Source organism: Carcharodon carcharias, chromosome 1 (genome assembly GCF_017639515.1).
Source record: "Carcharodon carcharias isolate sCarCar2 chromosome 1, sCarCar2.pri, whole genome shotgun sequence".
In the NCBI taxonomy this organism is placed as follows: Eukaryota; Metazoa; Chordata; class Chondrichthyes; order Lamniformes; family Lamnidae; genus Carcharodon; species Carcharodon carcharias.
In genome coordinates, this window is record NC_054467.1 from 212,867,426 (window position 1) to 212,888,251 (window position 20,826).

Consider the following 20,826-nt stretch of genomic DNA (forward strand, 5'->3'; position numbering starts at 1 on the left):
CAAGGATCTGTGCTTGGACCTACTTCAATCTATATCCATGACTTTGATTACAGCACCAAATGTAATGTGTCCAACTTTCCAGCTCTTGGTCTGTAGTGTTATAGGTGAATATCTGAGGTTTTTTAAAAATGCAGTTGAGGGCTTCTGTTCTACCACATTTTAGCCAGATCCTTACCACCCTCTGGGTGGGAAAAAAGTTCTCCTCAACTCCCCCCTTCCTCCTCACGAAAGTCCCAACTTTCAAGTTGAGATTTCTTCCATTTTGTTTTGACTCATCAACCCTGATATTAACATTTTTCAATCCCACCTGACCCAAACCCAATCATTTTGGAAGTTAAAATTTCCACTATTGACTATTCTAATGCACTTCTCAACAGACTTTCACATTCTACCCTCTATAAACGAGGTCACTTAAAGCTCTGCTGCCAAGTCTTGACTTGCACCAAATCCCATTCATCCAACACCTTGTGCAAGATCTTGCTTATTTCTATGATTTCATCTAGTCCCACAACTCAGAGATTTCAGCCCTCCTGTAATTGTGGCCTCTTTAACACCCCAATTTTAATTGCTGCATCTTTGGTGGTCTTGCCTTTAGCTGCCTGGGCCTTAAGCTCTGGAATTTCCTTCATAAACCCATCCACCATATTCCTTTAAGAGACTCCTTAAAACCTATCTCTTTGATCTTTGGTCATCTACCCTAGTATCCTATGTAGCAATGTCATATTTTATTTTATAATAGCCCTGTGAAGGGTTCCTGGGACATATTAATTGTGTTAAAGGCACTATATGAATTTGTTTTTGTTGTTCCTTTTTGAGCCTTTGAATATTGGTAGTCTATTCAACCATTTTGGGCATCACAATTGAGAACTATCTTATCTAATATGAAATCAAGAGAAGTAACTACATACTACTTTTCCCCTAAAGCCACTTGGAACTTCTGCTATTTTCAAAATGTGCCTTGTCCTATCCTGGCAATGTCATTTTATTTTATCATAGTTAAAGTACACCATATTTTAATTTATCAAAATATTCTTATGATTATTTTTTTGAATAATCGTATCTCTTCAGTTCATTGCTTGTGCTTCTAAAGGCAAAGTCTGCAAAATGTATGTAAAGCTTCAATCTAATCATTTGAATTTGGATAAATACAATGAAAGAATCAATTTTTAAAATGATGAAATCGTGGGATTTTGCCATCAGGGTTATTACACTTGCCCATATAATTAGTATCAACTTTTTGTACTGGGACCAAGAGAGTATGGTAATATAGTGGTTATGTTACTGGACTAGTAATCCAGGTGCCTGGATCAAAGATCCAGAGCCAGGAGTTCCAATTCCACCACCAACAGCTAGGGAATTTAATTAAATAAATAAACCTGAAATGAAGCTAGTATTGCTGAAAAAAGACATTTTGCTGAAGCTTTTTGGTTTGCACTCATCAGGGCAATCACAAGGATACCAATGCCAGGGGAAGCAACAACTTTATACTGTATGAGAAGCGAGTTCTGATTGGTTGGCAGGTGGACTCTGATTGGCAAAGGTGTTGCCATGATGAACACACCAGTTAATAGTGACTGACGGTTAACTGCCAAATATTGTCAGAAATTTTAAACCAGGCAGTTTGACTCTGGTCAAGGCATTGCCCTGACGAATGAATCAGCAAATGGATATCACTTATTTTGTTTAGCTGAAACAGCTGCAATGTGTGTATATGTGTCTGCAAAGAACAGGGCCCTGTGTATTAATATATGTAGCTTCCAATACACATTGCGAGCCTGACTGACCATCATAAATTGGTTATCAACATGATTTCTAGTTCTACCACTCTCCATTTATGTTTAAGGGCTTTTCTTTGCCATTTTTCCCTCCCACTAAACTTTGCATTGGTTTAAGTTCAAATATTTTAACACCTTTTTAGTAGTGTTCAATATTTGCAGCTGTACCCATTTTAAAATGACATTGAAACATGAAATGACTGAGTTCTTTATAGCAGTAAAGTGAAATACATGCCTGTACTTACACAATTGCTATTTACTACCTCAGAAGATTCTTTTCTCCTCTTCATTCTACTGTTGCTGTTTGACAAAGTGAGTAGAGATTTATGAGGATCCAATTTGAATGAAATGTATGGTTTCAGACAGATTAACTGAGGAATGGTTTGAAGATCAAATTCATGATTGTGTATTATGTTAACAGACAGGGATTAAAGGCCCAATAAAAATGCCTCTAGCTTTCATTTTAATCTACTTTGTGCAATGCCTCTTCACTGTTCCAATCTCTCAATGGCTTTTTATTTATTAAAATCAGTTATTTCCATTAAATTACAAATTTAATTATTTTTACCATGTAATGAATTTGAAGTGTCTGCTACCATAAAAGTGGAAGGGAAGCATTTTAAGCTCCCAATGTTTAAAAACTTCTTGAAAATTCATGGATTTTTAAAAAACAAAATGTCACTGCCTTCCCCTTTGTGTACTTTACTTTCGCAATACTTTTGCATGCCGTATCTGTTTATTTTCCAATGCACATTAAATTACTGTGAACTCTCAAGAGTCAGCACTCCAATATAACTAAACAGTCCAGTTTGTTTTAACATAAGCAGTTTGATCCTTTATATGTACTGTACTGCTTTAGCCTTGTTTTGCTTCAATTGGAGCAGCTGAATTTCTTGGGCTGTCCAACTTTTAAAGCAAAGAACTGACCATAGGCAGTAAAACTAGCTATCTTTCCCTCGGGCCGTATAATTTTTAAATTGCTGTAAAGTAAGATGTATATGGACCACAATCTTGAAGGATTATGTCATCTCAGTTAAACTTGTTTTGATTAAAAGATTTCTACACCAACTGGATGAGACAGTTTTTTCCAGTCTCAAAGGGTTGCCTGGGAGTGACCCCTTTCACCGTTGTTTAATTATATCTCCTAATGCATAAAAAATATCCACAAGAAGGACAATCTGAACAAGGTGGGCCATGATGAATTTAGTAATGGGAGGGAGGTGTCCTAAACTACAAAAATAAGTGAAATTTTCTTACCTGCAGTATGGGTGTCCACTTCGGCTGTTGTGGTGATAACCTTGCCTAAATCAGAATGTTGAGAATACAGATCCCACTCTGGAGACTTAAATACAAAATCATAGTGCAATGCACCATCTGAAGTTCAGTTTTTTTAGATGAGATCTTCAACAAAGACTCTATCTACTTCTTTGGGTGGGTGTAAGAGATTCCAAGGAACTATTTGAAGAGGAGAGTTCTCTTGTTGACCTCGTCAGTATCTATTCTCAGCCAACATCTGAAACAGATGATTTGGTCATTGATTTTTATTGCTTTTTGTGGGACCTAGTGTGCAAGTTGGCTGCCAGATTTCCTACATTGCATCAGTGACTACATTTCAGAAATATTTTTTTGGCTGTAAGGTGCTTTGGGATATCCTGAGGTTATGAAAAGTATTCTATTTGCAATTATATAGCAGAAAATGCTGTAAATGCTCAGCAGGTGAGGCAGCATCTGTGGAGAGGAACAGAGTTAACATTTTAGGTAGATGATGACGCTCCATCACAAGTATATAATCTTTGCAGTTCTGAATAGACTATTAAATGTGGCAGATAGCTTTAAGTATTCTTACTGGGATTTGTATATCCTTTTTTTTATAGGAATTCTGTAACTAATGCCCTGAATCAAGCAGCTCAACTTCCAGGTGGAGCAACTGGTGGTTATGAAACAATTCAACATTTCAATGACATTAAAGAAAACCTTCATACTGTTAAAAGAGACCTTGCTGCATTAGTACAGAGAAATGTAAGTCTTGTTTTTAAATCTAACGTTTTATATTTTAGAAACAAAATAGTTTAATAGTGTACAGTAAAATATTTCATTCCCCAAATGATCTTTAGTTTGATGTAAGTTTCCCTTTGTACTGTTCAGAAAGGAAATCTTAATTTATGGTCATAAATGTATGTGTAGAGCTCTACAGCATGTTGGCCGCTTCTATACATCATGAAGTTCAGAAAATCCAATCTTGGGTAAAATGGAGAGAACATCAAATTATAAATATTTTATTCTGTTGTGTAGTAGCCTTTGAGCAAAACAGAACCCTTAAACATTGCTCACTTGCTCAGTACAACCTAAACGTCCAGCATTTGGTCCATTCCAGTAAGTTGACTAAAGCCACAAAATTGTTTTCTGTATTCTTTGCCTTTTGATTGTGGAACAGTTTCTGCCAAAAATCACATTTGCATTATACATCTAAATTTTGCGTAAAGCATCATTCTTCTCTCGCAAAATACTGCAGATGCTGGAAATCTGAAACAAAAACAGAAAATGCTGGAGAAACTCAGCAGATCTGACAGCATCTGTGGAGAAAGAAACAGTTAACGTTTCGAGTCTGTTTGACTGGTCTCCAGAGCTAAAGAGTAGAAATTATATGACATTTGTACTGTTTAAGGGGGTGGAGCAGGTGAAGCTGGATAGGAGATCAGCGTTAGGTGGGGCTAAAGAGGGATTGACAAAGATGTCAATTCCGAGATGACATCAGACGTCAAGATTCCTCTCTAGATTTGAGTTGAATAAATGATTTGTGGAATATGAAGTTTAATGTTTTCCTAACTTCACAGCCAGCCTTTTTATGTGCTGCTCATTTGCAACCTTGCACACGTGTTTTGGCACCTTTTGTGAGCATGTCTCTCAAGTTCTTATGAGCAGGGAGACATTTAAGGATATGACTTCAAATTCTCAAACAAAAGGGTGTGCTAAACCTCCTCAACTTCATGCACTACTACTACTTGGCACAACTCTAGCCAATCATCAAAATGCAAAATACTACAGATACAGGGAATCTGAAATAAAAATAGAAATCGCTGGACATGGTCAGCAAATCTGCAGAGGAATAAACAATTAATGACTCTGATCAATTACTCTCCTTTCAGTCTGATCTCCTGGAGCACAATGTATGTACAAAGTCTCTGGTCGTGTATGGGGATTCCCGTTGCTGTTTCCTCTGCCCCATTTTGCCTCTACGAGCATATCCATCTTTAAGTAGGTTCCTTGGAAGGTTTATCCAAACAATCATTCTACTGAACTCATTCTGGTCAGCCCTCTGGAAAGTCTTGTGTAAGAGGATCCAGGGGTGATAACATTTCTGGATCCTGACTCTTAAATATTCTGTGCAGTTACAAAATTGTGTTTTTAATAGGGAACAGCTTGATTGAATGACACACAATATAAAATGTACAGGCAACTGTTCTTTATCAGCCAACATGTGTTAGTATAATAATTGTTCATCCAGACAAATGTGCTCACTACAGACAAGTTTGTGCATTAACTAATACTAGCATTAATTCAACACTAATTGTTATTGTCTTATTTGTTATTATCTTTAACAGATAAATACTGAAAAGCCTAAATGCCCAGAATTGCCCCCATTCCCATCATGTTTGACTACAACTCATTTCTTCATGTTTGTGGCAGTTCAAACCGTATTGTTTATTGGTTATATCATGTATCGGTAAGTATAATTTTATTAGTGAAGTAGATTTTTATTTGTACATTGTAGCCCTTTTAGAAATTTAAATGGTAATCTAATTTTAAATGTTAATTTTAATGCTGTGCAAACTGTCAGATGATGAATAGATGCGTAGATATGCCTTATTAACTGCCACTTTGTTTTTGGTTAAATGTTATGATGTTCAATGTTAGTCCAATTCTTCTGAAGAACATGATCCTAATGATATACAAAATTAGCTTAGCATCTTCGCTGTTACTAAAATCTTAAATGTTGCCCTTATTGTTGCCCTTATTCAATTAACCTTGTGGATGACTTTTCCTCATTGTTCATGCTTTCCATTAATCATACCTGAAGAAATGATTTTTCTGTAAATACCTGATACTTTGTATATATTTTTAAAATTTTTTATTCTTTTCATGGGTTGTTGGCATTGCTGGCAAGCTCAGCATTTGTCCATTCCTAATTGCCCTTGAACTGAGTGGCTTGCTCAGCCATTTCAGAGGGCAGTTAGTCAACCACCAGTAAGAAAAAGCCTTGACAAGCCTAATACTCAATGTATCAATGGACTGATAGTTTGTAGGAAATGAGGTGAAATCCAGATGAACGTAATGTCCAGAACAAGAAAAAGGCATTATTGTGTCAAGCATGCTTCATCCAGCATCCATTTATGATTACTGTGTCCTGGACTTTGTTCACTGTCACTAGATGATCCTTATTTTCAAGAATACTACACTTCTTGCCCTTAAAACATCTAGCAAAACTGCTGCTGTCTGCTCACTCCCCCTCCCAACACCACTGAACTGTTAAAATTCTGTGACTGAGAAGGAAAATTAACGGCACAGAAGGAGGCCATTCAGCCCATTGTGTCTGCAACTGCTCTCCAGATGAGCATTATGACCTAGTGCCATTACCCTGCCTTTTTCCTTGTAACCCTACATATTGTTTCTATTCAAACAATTATGTAATGCACTCTTGAATGCCTCAATTGAACCTGCCTCCACCACATTTCCATGCAGTGCATTGCAGACCCAAACCACTCGTGTGATAAAGGTTTTTCTCATGTCACATTTGCTTCTTTCGCAAATCGCTTTGAATCTGTGCCCTCTCGTTCTTGATACTTTTATAAGCGGGAACAGCTTCTCCCTATCTACTCTGTCCAGGCCCTCATGATCTTGAACAACTGTGTCAAATTTCCTCTTAGCCGCTTTCTCTCCAAAGAGAATAGTCCCAACCTCTCCAATCTATGTAACTGAAGTTTCTCATCGCTGGAACCACTCTTGTAAACCTCTTCTGCACTCTCTCCAATGTATTCACATCCTTCCTATAATGTGGTGCCCAGAACTGTACACAATACTGCAGCTGAGGTCTAATGAGTGCCTTATATAAATTCAGCATAACCTCCCCCTCTTGTACTGTATGCCCCTACTAATAAAGCCCAGGACACTATGTTTTATTAACTGCTCTCTCCAACTGTCCTGCCACCTTCAATGACCTATGCACATATATACCCAGGTCTTTCTGCTCCTGCACCCCTTCAAAATTTCACCTTGCCTGTCCATGTTCTTCCTACCAAAATGCATCATCTCACACTTCTCCGCAATGAACTTCATCTGCCACCTATCTGCCCAATCTACCAACTTGTCTATGTCCTCTTGAAGTTCCACACCGTCGCCCTCACAGTTCACAACACTCCCAAGCTTCATTTCATATCCGCAAACTTTGAAATTGTCCCCTGCACACCAAGATCTAGATAATTAATATACATCAGGAAAAGCAAGGGTCCCAATACTGACCCCTGGGGAACTCCACTACAAGCCTTCCTCCAGCCTGAAAAATATCCATTGACCATTACTCTCTACTTCCTATTTTTCAGCCAGTTTTGTATCCACATTCCTATTGTCCATTTTATTCCATGAGCAATATCTTTTCTCACAAGTTGGTTGTGTGGCACTGCATCAAATGCCTTTTAAAAGTCTCTGTGTACCACATCAACAGCATTACCTTCATCGACCTTTTCTCGTTAACTCTTCAATAAAACTCCAACTAGTTAAACAGGATTTCCTCTTTTAAAGGTGTACGTCATCCCAACTCGAACATCTATTCACTCTTTCACATACCCAGTATCGCTTGGGAGAGCAGTTCCTAATCTCTAACCATCTTCAAAGATTGCAACTTTTACATTATCTTCTAGTTGTCTCCTTGGTGTCCATTGAGAAGGCTGAAGCAATCAAACTATCTTTTTGCTTTAAAGACCTAGATAATATCTTCAGTGAAAATGTTTAATTGCTTAACAGCTTTTCTTCATAACTTAGTCTCCTGACCTTCCTGCTTTCCTTTCTCTGATTCATTTCTAATGCATCTACTTGCTTTTTTGAGGTAATTCCCCTCAAACTGTACATAGTACTCAAGAACTGGCTTCCTGATTGATCAACACAATTTAGAACTTCTAAAAAAAATACTGCAGATTCTGGAAATCTAAAGTAAAAACAGGCTACTGTTGTCTGTTTAGCCAGTTCTTGATCCATCTAGATAATTTATATGTTCAACAATAAGGTTACATAATTTTTGTCAAATATCTGCAGAAAATCTGTGAACCATATCTACTGGGTTAGCCTGGTCCTCAATTTTAGCTGCCCCTTCAAAGAATTCCAGTATATTTATCTGGTATGACTTTGTTTTGCTAAATCCTTCCTGACTCTGTATCCCATAGAATACTATTCAACATCTTCCCCACTACAGCTGTTGGATTAATTGTTCTCTAACTACTACGATCTTAACTAAATCTTTTTGAATATTGGAACTGCTTTGTTATCCATGTCTTATTATTTCAATGTTTATGGAGATCTAAATTCATGAGTCAAAACATCACAAATTTCTTCATTTTTTAATTTCTTGCCAATTCTAAGAAATATTCCAAATGGCCCAGGTGCCTTGTGGATATTTAATCCATCCCTTTAATCTCTAACCTGTTTTTCTATATTATAAGAATATCCTGTTGTGCCTGGAATTGGACGACTTAGTGAAAACTGATTTTGTGATGAATCAGTTCAATAAATCTATCATATCCTGATTCATCTGTAATAGTTTTACTGTTTATTCTGTTTTTTGACATTCCCTTTACTATTAGTAAAGTTGTGAACTCTTTTGCTGCCCTCTGCAATTTTATCTATTCCTCTTTACATTGTTTAGCTATCTCTTAGATGTCTTTATGAATTCCAATCCTTTTTTAACTGTATTCTTAAGTCTTAAATTTGCACATGTACAGTACCATTGGATTGACCAAAAGTGAACTTAATGTAAAGGGCTTTTTAAACATATCAACCAATATGGCTATTTGAAATGCATTTAAAGGGGAACAGAAACTATTCCTTTAGAATACCGCTAATTTGAAAATCAAATTTAGCACCAGAACAGTTTATATAAATATTGGCATTTTCTGAGAATTTGCTGCTGATTATTGCCTTTTTTGTGATTATATCACAATTAATTCTTTGTTGAGGAAATCGTCAAGAGATCAGCTAACATGGTTCTGGCCTTTATTGTGGATCACAGCAAAAGAGAACTTTAATGAAGGAGTCAAAGTCATATCAAACTGTTCGAGTTGCAATACTTTAATTTATATCTTGAACTTTTGAGTAAAGAATATTGCACAGCAACCCATTGTTCATGGCATTCAAGTTAAAGAGATGACAATGAAGATCACTAATTGACTTAATTATAAATGTCAAACTTGCAGAAAAACACTTTTGAAAACTGGAAATGTTATTCTTCAGTCAGTCGTCAGCACCACTTTCTGCAGCATTCCTGGGAACTTTCCTTCACTTGTATAGTACAATTCTATAATCTGTGATATCACATTTTTTAAACACTAATAATTATTCCTTTTCTTACGCAGGAGCCAGCAAGAAGCAGCTGCAAAGAAGTTCTTTTGACGTAATTGTTCTTAGTTTTTACTTTGTTAGTGTCCTGGAATGAAACAAAGGAAAACTGTAAATGATGGACTTTTTTTAAAAAAAAAAAATATTTTTCAAAAAACTTAAGTTATTGTGGTATGTTATTTCATTTTGAAAATTGTAAAGGCTATTTTGGGCATATGAATTATTTTTCTACAGCTAAAGCTGTGGATAGTAATTCTTTTTTCAATTCTGCACTGTGGAGTTACGAAGTTACAGAATTAAATAAGACGGTTCACATTGAGGAAACCTACACTTTATAGGAAAAAAGCAATAATTAAGATGCCGATTTCTGTTCATTTTGAAGATTCCTCAGATGAGTTAACAAGCACTGGATAAAAAAGCATAGGTGCCAAAAAGCATTGTTTGATTTACAATTATGTTGCATCACTGTCTGTGCCTTATAATTTTTTTTAAATGCCTCACAATTAGCTTATTGTAAGAAACCCATTTTAACCTTTTTTCTGTAATTTTTCTTCAATCTAGAATTTTTTTTCTTGTCCCTCACTATAGGCTGCAGGAGAAAATTAAACTGAAGCTTTTTTTTAAAAATATATTTTTTAATTTATCTACAATTTATTCTTGCTTAATTGACCTAATGGTACTCTTACATCTTTGCTGTTAGTGGCTTCTAAGAAAATCGATTTCCTCTTTTTTGTGTGTTAAATGTTTTCCTCGCAACAATTCAGTGCTTCATAAAGCCTAAATACTTTGGAATTGAATACAGCTCCTATAGTAGGGAGGTACTTCTGACACAACTTTTTTTCTGTCCCTTCTAGATGGGACACAGGAAAAAGAAGTTGAAAAGATATTTAAACAACAAAAGATACCAAAATTCTCCCCTCATCTGTTGTCTCAAATCTGCTTTTCAGTCTTATTTCTAGTCAATGTGGTTAGTGTTTCTTTGAACTTTCCTCTCTCTCGTTTCTTGTAAACTCCAGCTGTGTCATCATATGTAGCCTTCCTCTGCCCTATATCTGCACTGTTTCGAAATTCAGATTTATTACACTGTCGGCTGCTCTTAACTCATTCTTTCCCAGCACCTAACTGATAATCTCATTACCTATGTGTCTTCCTTCCTATAATTTTGGTCTTTTAAAACAAGTATCCTTACGAAGCATTTATTAATGACAATAGCAAGACAATAAACTGTTCAAGAACTTATGGATAACTGTGTTCTACAAATGTCTACATTTGATACTTTTTAAAAAATCTTACATGAATTAAAGTTATTGGTAAGTGCAGATGCTGGAAATCCGAAATAATAACAGAACATGCTGGAAATACTCAGCAGGCCAGGCAGCATCTGTGGAGAGAAACAATGCTTCAGGCTATGTTTCTATCCACAGATGCTCTCTGAGCTGCTGAGTATTTCCAACATTTTCTGTTTTTATTACTGGTAAGAAACATGAGGCTTAGATTGGGCTCCAGAGCCCATTTTTAAACACACCACACTGCAATCTAACGCTCAAAAATAAATCCAGGATGATAACTGCTGGCAGTATGCAGAGCAGACAGATTATGGTGTCGATCAATTTGCAACATTTATTTGACACCACATGTACCTTTTTCAGAACTTCCAACTCTAGCCAACACCATGGGCCTTAGCTTCCAAGCTCCCCAGTGTTGGATTTGGGTGGGAGGGTGGGGTGGTACCCCAAAGATGCACTGAGGAATCCCCTTCGGAAGTTTCCAGATAAGATTTGCATGGCAATTCCCCGAAAGTGCAAACTTCCACTGGGCAATTGCCTTGCACTGGGAACCATCCAAAAATACAATTTAAATTGCAAACATCGGATAGTTCCGACTGGGTTACATTACTTACCCAGAAACAGTTAGAATTAAAACCAGTTCTAACTTTTGGGTAACTATTGTACAGACCAATCCCAGCCCACCCGCTCCCACTCCCCCAGTGGCCTCCCCAACATCCCCCTCCATGGGATTCCCTAAACTTGCACAGGCCTCCTCTTTCCCTACCCATCCCCAGCGGGCCTGCCCCACCCCCACCAGGCCTGACCGAAACTGACCTGAGGGCCACCCCACCTCCAGCTCTCTTTTCTCCCCCCTCCCCCGATCTCCATTTTTTTCTCTCTCTCTCTCTCTCTCATCTGACTTCCATTTTGTTAACTCCGCCCCCCCCCCCCCCCCCCAAATTCTATCCACTTACCTTAAATACTTGCCTTCTCCCTGGCGAGGATTTTAAACTTCACGGGACCTTTAAACTTACCTGGTTTACAGCAGCTAGTGCCATTAAAAAAAAGAGGGGGCATGCCCTTCTTCACTTCGACTCTCTTGCACTTCGATGAGTTGGAAGGTCGGGCAAGACAGGCTGGGAATAAATTTAACTTAAGTAATTGGCCACAGTGGCAATCTGACACTGATTGATTGCCAATCCAAGGAAGTTCAGGGCCCATGTCTTAATATTGATTTTAACCATGTACTACAATGGGTATAAAGAGCCCCTCCACCAGCGCTATTTAAAACTTCCAAGTAAGTTTCTTGATTGTTTATACTGGCTTCAATAGTAATTGCACATGTTTTTGGAGTTTTCCTGTTCTTGCATCAAGTTTGAAAAGTCTACAGAACTTGGTCTAGCTGGTGCTGAAAAACATTTTTCATTTAAAAGCTTGTGTTGAAACAAGTAGCTTCCAAACATGGGTAGCCAAGTTGGCTTTCCTCTGGAATTGAACATGATTGGGAGAATGAAGAGTGGCCTCAGAGTAGGACAAGTGGCTAGAAGGGACAATCCATCAGACATCTTCCCTTCCCAAAATGGTTGCGACTAAACTCTGCCAACAGCTGCAACCACAACTACAATCTTAAAGCAGGGCAAGGGTAGCATTAGATGTAACTGTTATGATTGAACAGCTATCAGCATGTGTTGTGGATGAGTGCGCTCAGTGTGTGAGGGTGAGGTAAAGCATTTATATTGACAGTTTGAGTACTAACAGATTGTTGTAAGTGGGTGATAGCGGCATACTGAAGTGAGCACTGGATGAGGCTGGTGCTGGTGATGCATTTGGTAGGTTATCATTTGAAGATAAGCTCACCTTGCCCTGATGACTCATCAGGTTGTTTAACTTCTTCCTACACGGCTTCTTGGATCCAACACACTTTGCATTGATCTCTGCTGTTAAGGGGGCAGTGGAAGGAAGTGATGTCTGTATCACTCCTGCCCCCACTGCAGATACACAATAGACAGTATTTTATCTGTGGTGCTCTTCTACTCTCATGTGAGGAGCCAGCTTTGACATGATTCTGGAAATTTAAAGTGGCAGCAATGGGCATAGGAAACATGCAATCACATGGCGGGGTAGCTTTTCATTGGTGAAACCTGCTGTTAGCTGACAATGCAGCAGGTATGGGCGTGCTACAAGAGAGCTTGTTGGACAAACAAGGAGGCTCTTCATTACGGTCACAACTTTTCTGCCCAATCCCAAAGCCATTAACATATGACTTAATTAAGAGCACAAAAGTACGATGGGTGTTTTTCAAATTTAATTTTCACTTGTAAATATTTCACATATTGGTTTGCTTTATTCATGTGTGTATCCTTGCTGTTTAAAACTAGCTTAGAGTGCTAAATACCCTAGCATGTCCCATGGTTGGAATGCTTTGATGGTTACAGGGGAGTTGGGGACATTTTCTTTTTGTTGTATTTTTCCATTCACCCTTTATTAAATGTTCATGTTAGTGTCCAGTGTTGTACTCGCCACTCTGTGGGACATGGCTGAGCTTGCAGACTCAACTGGCCTTCCCTTCATTGTAAAGGAGATTATCTGAGATCACTCCAGTATGAATAATTGAAATGTTGTAGGTGAACTCAAAGCTCTGTAAGGACTCTACCAGCCAACACCCTGAGATGGACCCACATGTGAACAGCACTGACCTTGCCCTTTAGGCCCCATGCAAGCTGCATTCTTCTCCCCTCCCCTGTGCCCCAGAGTTCAACTAAGGAAACTGCTGACCTCAAGACACAACTGCACAAAGCTGCATGTTGCTCACCTTTAAACAAACATGAACCAGATGCCACAAAGCTCCCATGCATCAGTGATTTAATTTTGAAGGATGTGATTACAGCTTTTAATGTAAGTATTCATGGCATGCAGATGTATTACAAGTAGGAATATCACGGGCCAGGGTGAAGCCTGACCCGCCACTGTCACCTCACTGACTTAACCTCTGCATCTCAACCTGCTGCTAGGAAACCAAAATCTCGGTTGCTGCCTAATTTAAGTCATGCCACCCACCACATTTCTTGCCTTTACAGACCCCATAAAATATGTCCCAATACTCAAAGGGTAGAAGTCCTTGAAAGTTGATAAGTCACCAGAGCCAGATGGATTGTTTCCGAGGCTGCTGAAGGAAGTCAGGGAGGAGATAGTGAGGATGATTTTCCAATCTTCACCAGTTACAGGGGAGGTACCAAAGGACTGGAGAAATGCAAACATAGTTCCATTGATTAAAAAGTGATCAAAGGAAATGCCAAACAATTATAGGCCAGTTAGTCTTACATCGGTGGTGAGCAAATTAGTAGAATCAATCCTGAGAGATAGGATTAACTGTCATGTGAAAAGGCATGGACCAGTCAGGGATGGCCAGCATGGATTTGTTAAAGGAAGGTCTTGCCTCACAAATTTGATTGAGTTCTTTGAGGAAGTGACAAGAAGTGTTGATGAAGGCAGTGCAGTGGATGTTGTGTACATGGATTTTAGCAAGGCATTTGACAAGGTCCCACATGGCAGATTGGTCAGGAAAGTAAAAGTCCATGGGATTCAGGGTAATGTGGCAAACTGGATAAAAGGTTGGCTTTGTTACAGGAAACAGGGTAATGGTCATGGACGCCCTTGCGAATGGAAAGTTGTCTCAAGTGGTGTTCCACAGGGCTCGGTGTTGGGACCCTTGCTGTTTGTATTATATATTAACGATTTGGACGTGACCGTGAGGGGTACGATTGGGAAATTTGCAGATGACCCAAAGATTGGCCGAGTAGTGGATAGTGTAGCGGATAGCCATAATCTCCAAAACGCTATAGATGGGTTGGTGGAGTGGGCGGTAAAGTGGCAGATGGATTTTAACATAGAGAAGTGTGAGGTCATACATTTAGGGAGGTCAAATAGTTACAGGGATTACACAATAAATGGGAATATACTAAGAGGGGTAAATGAAATGAGAGATCTTGGCATACAAGTACACAAGTCCCTGAAGGCAGCAGTTTAAGTAGACAAGGTTGTAAAGAAGGCATATGGAATGCTCTCCTTCATTGGCAGAGGTATAGAAAATAAAAGTAAGGATATAATGTTGTAATTGTATAAAACACTGATGAGGCCACAACTGGAGTATTGTGTGCAGTTCGGGTCACCACATTACAGGAAGGACCGAATAGCTCTGGAGAGAGTACAGAGGAGGTTTACATGAATGTTGCCAGGGTTAGAAAAGTGTACCTACGAGGAGAGATTGGATAGGTCGGGGTTATTTTCCTTAGAACAAAGAAGGCTGAGAGGTTACTTGATTGAGATTACAAAATTATGAGGGGAATAGATAGAGTGGACAGGATAAAATTGTTTCCCTTGGTGGAGAATTCTAGAACCAGGGTCATAGATTCAAGATAAGTGGCAGAAGGTGTAGGGGGGATATGAGGAAGAACTTTTTTAGGCAGAAGGTAGTGGGTGTCTGGAATTCACTGCCTGAGTTGGTGGTAGAGGCAGAAACTCTAAACTCTTTTAAAAAAAAAAGTACCTGGATCTGCACCTTAAGTGCTGTAAGCTGCAGGGCTATGGGCTGGGTGCAGGAAGGTGGGATTCGAAAAGGTACCTGGGTGTCCTTGGGCTAGCATGGACAAGGTGGGCCAAATGGCCTCCTGTGCTGTACCTTTTTATGTCCTATGTGTCTCCTGTTTGTTGCATTAAGACCTACAGTGCATTGTTAGAAAACCTTGGTCTCTCTCATTCAGCTGTTCCTCAAAGTTTCACAGGTTCACCTTTCCAAAAAGACCTCTCACTACTGCTTGCACCCAGAATGCATCTCTCCTTTAAAAGGTGCAGGCTGCCTTTAAGTAGCAGTAGACACTTGCAATATTGGACCACTTGCTCATTGCATTTATGCAGCCAATGAGCAGTGTGGATATGCTGGCTGAAGGTAGAAATTATTTAATACAACAGGGAGGATGAATTTAAAGCACTGCTTGCAGGGCAAGGAACAGATGGAGGTTACTGAGGTATCAGTGTCCCCATGCCCAATACCATTGCAGTTTGAAGGTGGCACAAAAAGGTCAAACCTTAAATTTAAGAACAATTAATTGAGTGGCTTGACCTCATGTCCATGTAATCTAATATTAAGGAATTGACTGGGTAACAATTTATATAGCACCTCATACCTCAAACATTTTAAAGTGCTTCCTCTGCTTACATTGAAGGGTTAACTACCAAGTCAACTGTGCACAGCAGCCATTTTGTAAACATTTTCTGACTATCATTTGGCTGGTCGGATTGCTTGGGTCATTAGGTTTTGTACTACGCAATGCACATATTTGGGATTGTACTTTGAGAGAAAACCTTGCGTTTGAATATCCATTCTAGTCTTGAGGTCAGTGGTGATGGAGGATAAGAAGAAATATAGTGGGGCCCGTGCAAATATTTCCCTTGTTTCCCTGAAGTGACCTTCTGCCCCAAATTTCCATCCAGTTTAGTAAATGTAAGTAACCAAGACTGGAAATTCAATAGGCCTCGAGCATGAAACTTGCGGTTGGACAAGTCCTGTCCTCCTGGTGATCTGCACCAATCAGTAAGAGCCAGAAAAAACTTAGCAATGTTACTTTTAGGGGACGAGGATTATTGTATCATAAGGTTTAGGCTGGCTTAAAGGACAAAGAACAAGAACAGATCTGGATTGAATAAACTGGAGTTTAAGGTTGGCAGGAAAACAGCTGAACAATGGACTATCTTCAAAGAGAGAGTTCAGGTGCAATCAAGGTATATTCCTTCTAAAGGGAAGGTAGGGCAAACAAATCCAGTGCTCCCTGAATAACAAGAGACCGGAATTAAAGAAGAAAAAGTGGAAATTGCGGAGGCACTGGATCCAATTTTTCATCCTGCTTTAGACTCTGGTCGTACCCAGAGGATGGGAGAATTGCAAACGTACAGAGTGTAAAGATAAGCCCAGCAACTACAGGCCACTCAGTTTAAGTTCGGTGATGGGGAAATATCTAGAAACCATTATTTGGGACAAAATTAAGTCACATGGACAAATGAAGTTAATTAAGGAAAGCCAGCCTTGCTGGAGTTTTTTGAAGTGGTAACATGGACTGCAATCGTTCAAGGAGACAGCTCACCAACACCCTCTCAAGGGCAATTAGGGATGGGCAATAAATCTGTTCCAACCAGTGACATTTTCATCCCATGAATGTATGAAATACAGGGTTGATGGGGTCAATGTTGTGAGAAAAGCTATAGCTCATGGAAGAAAAGGACAGTAGCAACATGGACATCGGCTGAATGACAGGAAACAGCAGTCAATGAATGTTTTTCAGGCTGGAGGAAGGTTTGTAGTGGAGTTTTCCAGGGGTCATTGTTGGGACCCTTGCTTTTCCTGAGTTTATATTAATAAATTACACCTTGGTGTACAGTGCACAATTTCAAAATTTGTGGATGATACAAAACTTGTTAACTGTGAAGAAGAACTTCAAAAGGATATAGATAAGTTGGTGGAAAGGTAGCAGGTGAAATTCAATGCAGAGAAATGTAAAGTGATTGATTATGGTAGGAAGAACATGGAGAGACAATATAAAATAAAGGGCACAACTCTAAAGGGGATGCAGAAACAGAGGGATCTGGGTGTATATGTGCACAATATGTATATATTGCAGGTGGCAGGATTGGTTGAGACTTGTTAATAAAGCAAACAGTATCCTGGGCCTTATTATTAGGGGCATAGAGTACAAGTGCGAGGCACTTATGTTGAACTTGTATAAGACACTAGTTTGGCTTCAGTTGGAATATTGTGTCCAGTTGTAGGCGCTGCACTTTGGGACACTGAAGGCATTGGAAAGAATGCAGAAAAATTAACGAGAATGGTTCCAGGAATGAGGAACTTGAATTACAAAGATGGATTGGAGAAGTTAGGACTGTTTTCTTTGGAGAAAAGAAGGCAGAGAGGAGATTTGATAGAGGTATTCAAAATCTTGATGGGTCTGGACAGAATAGACAGGGAGAAACTATTCCCACTCATGAAAGGATCGAGAATGAGAGGGCACAGGTTTAAAGTAATTGGCAAAAGAAGCAAAGCGAAAAGAGAGAAACCTTTTTCGTGCAGCGAGTGGTGAAGGCCTGAGAGTGTGATGGAGACTGTTTCAATTGAAGCACTCAAAAAGGAATTAGACTATTATATGAAAAGGAAGAATGCGCAGCGTTACATGGAGAAAGTGGAGAATGGCACTAAGTGAATTGATCATTCGACGAGCCAGTGCTGACTGGGCTGAATGGCCTCCTACACTGTAACAATTCTGTGATTCTCTTACTTGCTTTAATATGACAATAGAAAAAGAAAATTGCCTGTAGAAGTATGCTTTCCCAAACCTCCTGGTGTATCACCCAAGCAATAGAACGAAAGAGATTGATTTTATGAACCATACCATTTTCATCAGGGAGAATTAAACTATGCCCAAAATTAGACATTGAGGGCCAGACATGAAGTTTCTTGGAAATCATGATTTTTGTTGTCCTCATTTCCTTCCAAAAACATGAAATTTTTGGATGGTAATGTTTTAACCATCTGGCTATAAACCATATTTTGAAGAAAATGCCTTGTCATAGTGAAACATAATAAAATGGTTGTGCATAGTTGAGCTTTAAAGTTTCAAATCGTTTAATAAAGGCTTTCGTTATTAAATCCCCACTACTGCCTCAGTTGTTATCTGCTTTTAAAAACATGCAGCAGAAATGACTTGATGATTGTGTCCTCTAACAACAGTTTAGAACCTCTAGAGAATGTGCAACAGAGTGCATAAGCAAATATAAAGGTTGGATGAATATGTTTGCAAAACATGATCTGCACGTTTCAGTCTATGGGGAAAACAGCTGCCACTCTCTATAGTGCCAAAAATTGCTAAAGTGCCTCAATTAGCTAGTCTTGAAGGAGTCAGTGAATTGAAATTATTCACCAAGAGAGTAGCTGTCCATCTCTAGCCTTTGTGCATTATATTAAAACTTCAAAGACTGACATCTACAAACTTAAGTCGTGTTTTGCAGTTGTTCTTTATCTGAAGGTACTGAATTATTGCAGATGAGACTGCTGATCAAGGAGCTCCACCTTCCTACTGTTAGCAATTCTATAATTGTTGTTTGGCAGTTCCTAAATGTTAGCCACTGCAGCTTAATGTGTCTTTTTGAAGATAAGTAGAACAGAGCTGATTAGAACATGGAGTACTTGGAATCCAAAGCTTTCAAAATTCCATTTGGGCACACAGGATGGTCAGTACCAAATGTAAATGTAGCCTACAGTGATTTCACTCAGTGTTATCATTAATTTATCACTACATAAGGTAGAGGGGATTCTCTCATATACTTAATCCTGAAATGCATTAATCACAGACATGCATTTTATAATTTACATTGATGATGTGTTTGGCAAAGAACTTCCAAAGTTTTCTGAAATAAAAACAGGAAATGCTGGAAAAACTCAGCAAGTTCGGCAGCATCTGTCCCGCTATGTCATGAAGTCAGAAAGGAAGTGAATACCAGTTTGTCATTTCGACATGTCCAGTCAGAGGATGATGATTTCACTCCCAACTGGAAAGCTTACAACATCAAAGTGGACTGCAAGTCACCATCATAACTCTGCTTTGTGGTCTAAATTGATCTGATGTCAGAGCCTTTAGGATGTTGTCACTTATGCAGCCTTTATGTTCTCAGTCATCTTGTAAACTAGACTGAGCCCCATTTGGTTGAAACATGTACAGCAACTATTTCAGGTTATGCGTCTGGCAAAGGTAACTTTGGGGAAAGGTTTATTCTATGCTGTCACTTTAAAAATAGCTGCAGATTTGTCTTGCAAATGCACCTATTCCTATCACTTCCTTGATTGAAGTTTATTTGATACTTTATAAAATTGAAATCATAAAATATAGCACCTGGAAAGCAATCTGTATTGATGATGTCCAGGAATATTCATTTAATAAGGTATTAGAAGGGAGCTCCAGCATTTATTTATAAACCATCCTTAAATTCAAATATTTAAGGAAAAATGATTGATGAATCTCTTGCTAGCAGTTGTTTTGTGAAAGGGGAGGGAGGGAGTAATTGATTTGTTGTAATTCCAGTTACTCAAAACATTTATGGATGGATTTTTGGAAAAGCAATTACAAGCTGATCAGAGAAGCATGGAGCTTGCTCAGAGCAGCTATATTAGTGACGGTTGTGACCTACAACTTTTGCTCTCCCTTTAATATTCTCTTCAAATTCAGAGCAAAATATGGCTCTAATAGGCAGGTCTAAATCTCCGATGATCAAAAATAAAACTTAGACCTTTATGTGAAAGTGAGTAGTGCATCTTCTCATCATACACTTGTATCCTTTTTGAAAAGTGTTTACACACACATCAGTCAGGCTAAAATTACCAACAAATTTACCTGTATAGAAGCAAACAACTACATTGAAGATAATTTGTTATATAATTCTAATTCTTGACTTGCAGCTCGTCTAATCTATTTTGGTAAAGATCTAAAATCTGCAGTATCTTCAACATCACACTCTGTGGGACCAGCAAGCAATCACTGACAGTAATTTCTTGATCTCTGTGCCTAACTGCTCTCATGTATATGCCAGAATTTGTTGTCAGTTTCACGATTGTAATGACAAGTGCTGACAGTTTTACGATCATTTCAACTACAAATTCTGGGCCAATACATTTGCGTATCTAATATTTCAGTTGGAAGGTGATAAAATTAATTTATCATACAAAGGACAACATTGGTGTGAATTATGTGGAAGAAAATATATATGTCCAAAACATAGAAGCTAGTGTTCTGGTGGAAGAGAACTTACAAGATGGTTTGTTGCTGAATACTGGTCCCTTTCATTTGACGACCAGTTAACTATATCAATATTTGAAGAAATGTATGGAACAATTCAGGGTTGCAAATGAACATAATCCTTCCCTCCATCTTAAGGTCAGAAGTGGGGATGTTCGCTGATGATTGCATGATGTTCAGCATCATTTGCGACTCCTCAGATACTGAAGCGGTCTGTGCTCATATGCAGCAAGACCAGGACATAATTCCAGCTTGGGCTGACAAGTGGCAAGTAACTTTTGTGCCATACAAATACTGGGCACTGACCATCTCCAACAAGAGAGAATCAATTCACCTCCCCCTGACATT

The 20,826-nt window shown here is 38.7% G+C and overlaps 1 protein-coding gene across 1 annotated transcript in view; it reads left to right on the plus strand.

Moving 5' to 3' along the window:
• lman1 (lectin, mannose-binding, 1) overlaps positions 1–10,616 on the plus strand; it is a 75,140-nt gene extending 64,524 nt beyond the window's left edge. The window contains exons 11-13 of the mRNA XM_041201197.1: positions 3,650–3,794; positions 5,378–5,499; positions 9,395–10,616. Coding sequence (XP_041057131.1) covers positions 3,650–3,794; positions 5,378–5,499; positions 9,395–9,431 — 304 coding nt within the window. The 3' untranslated portion in view covers positions 9,432–10,616. The remainder of the gene's footprint in view (positions 1–3,649; positions 3,795–5,377; positions 5,500–9,394) is intronic.
• The last annotated feature ends 10,210 nt before the right edge of the window (positions 10,617–20,826 follow it).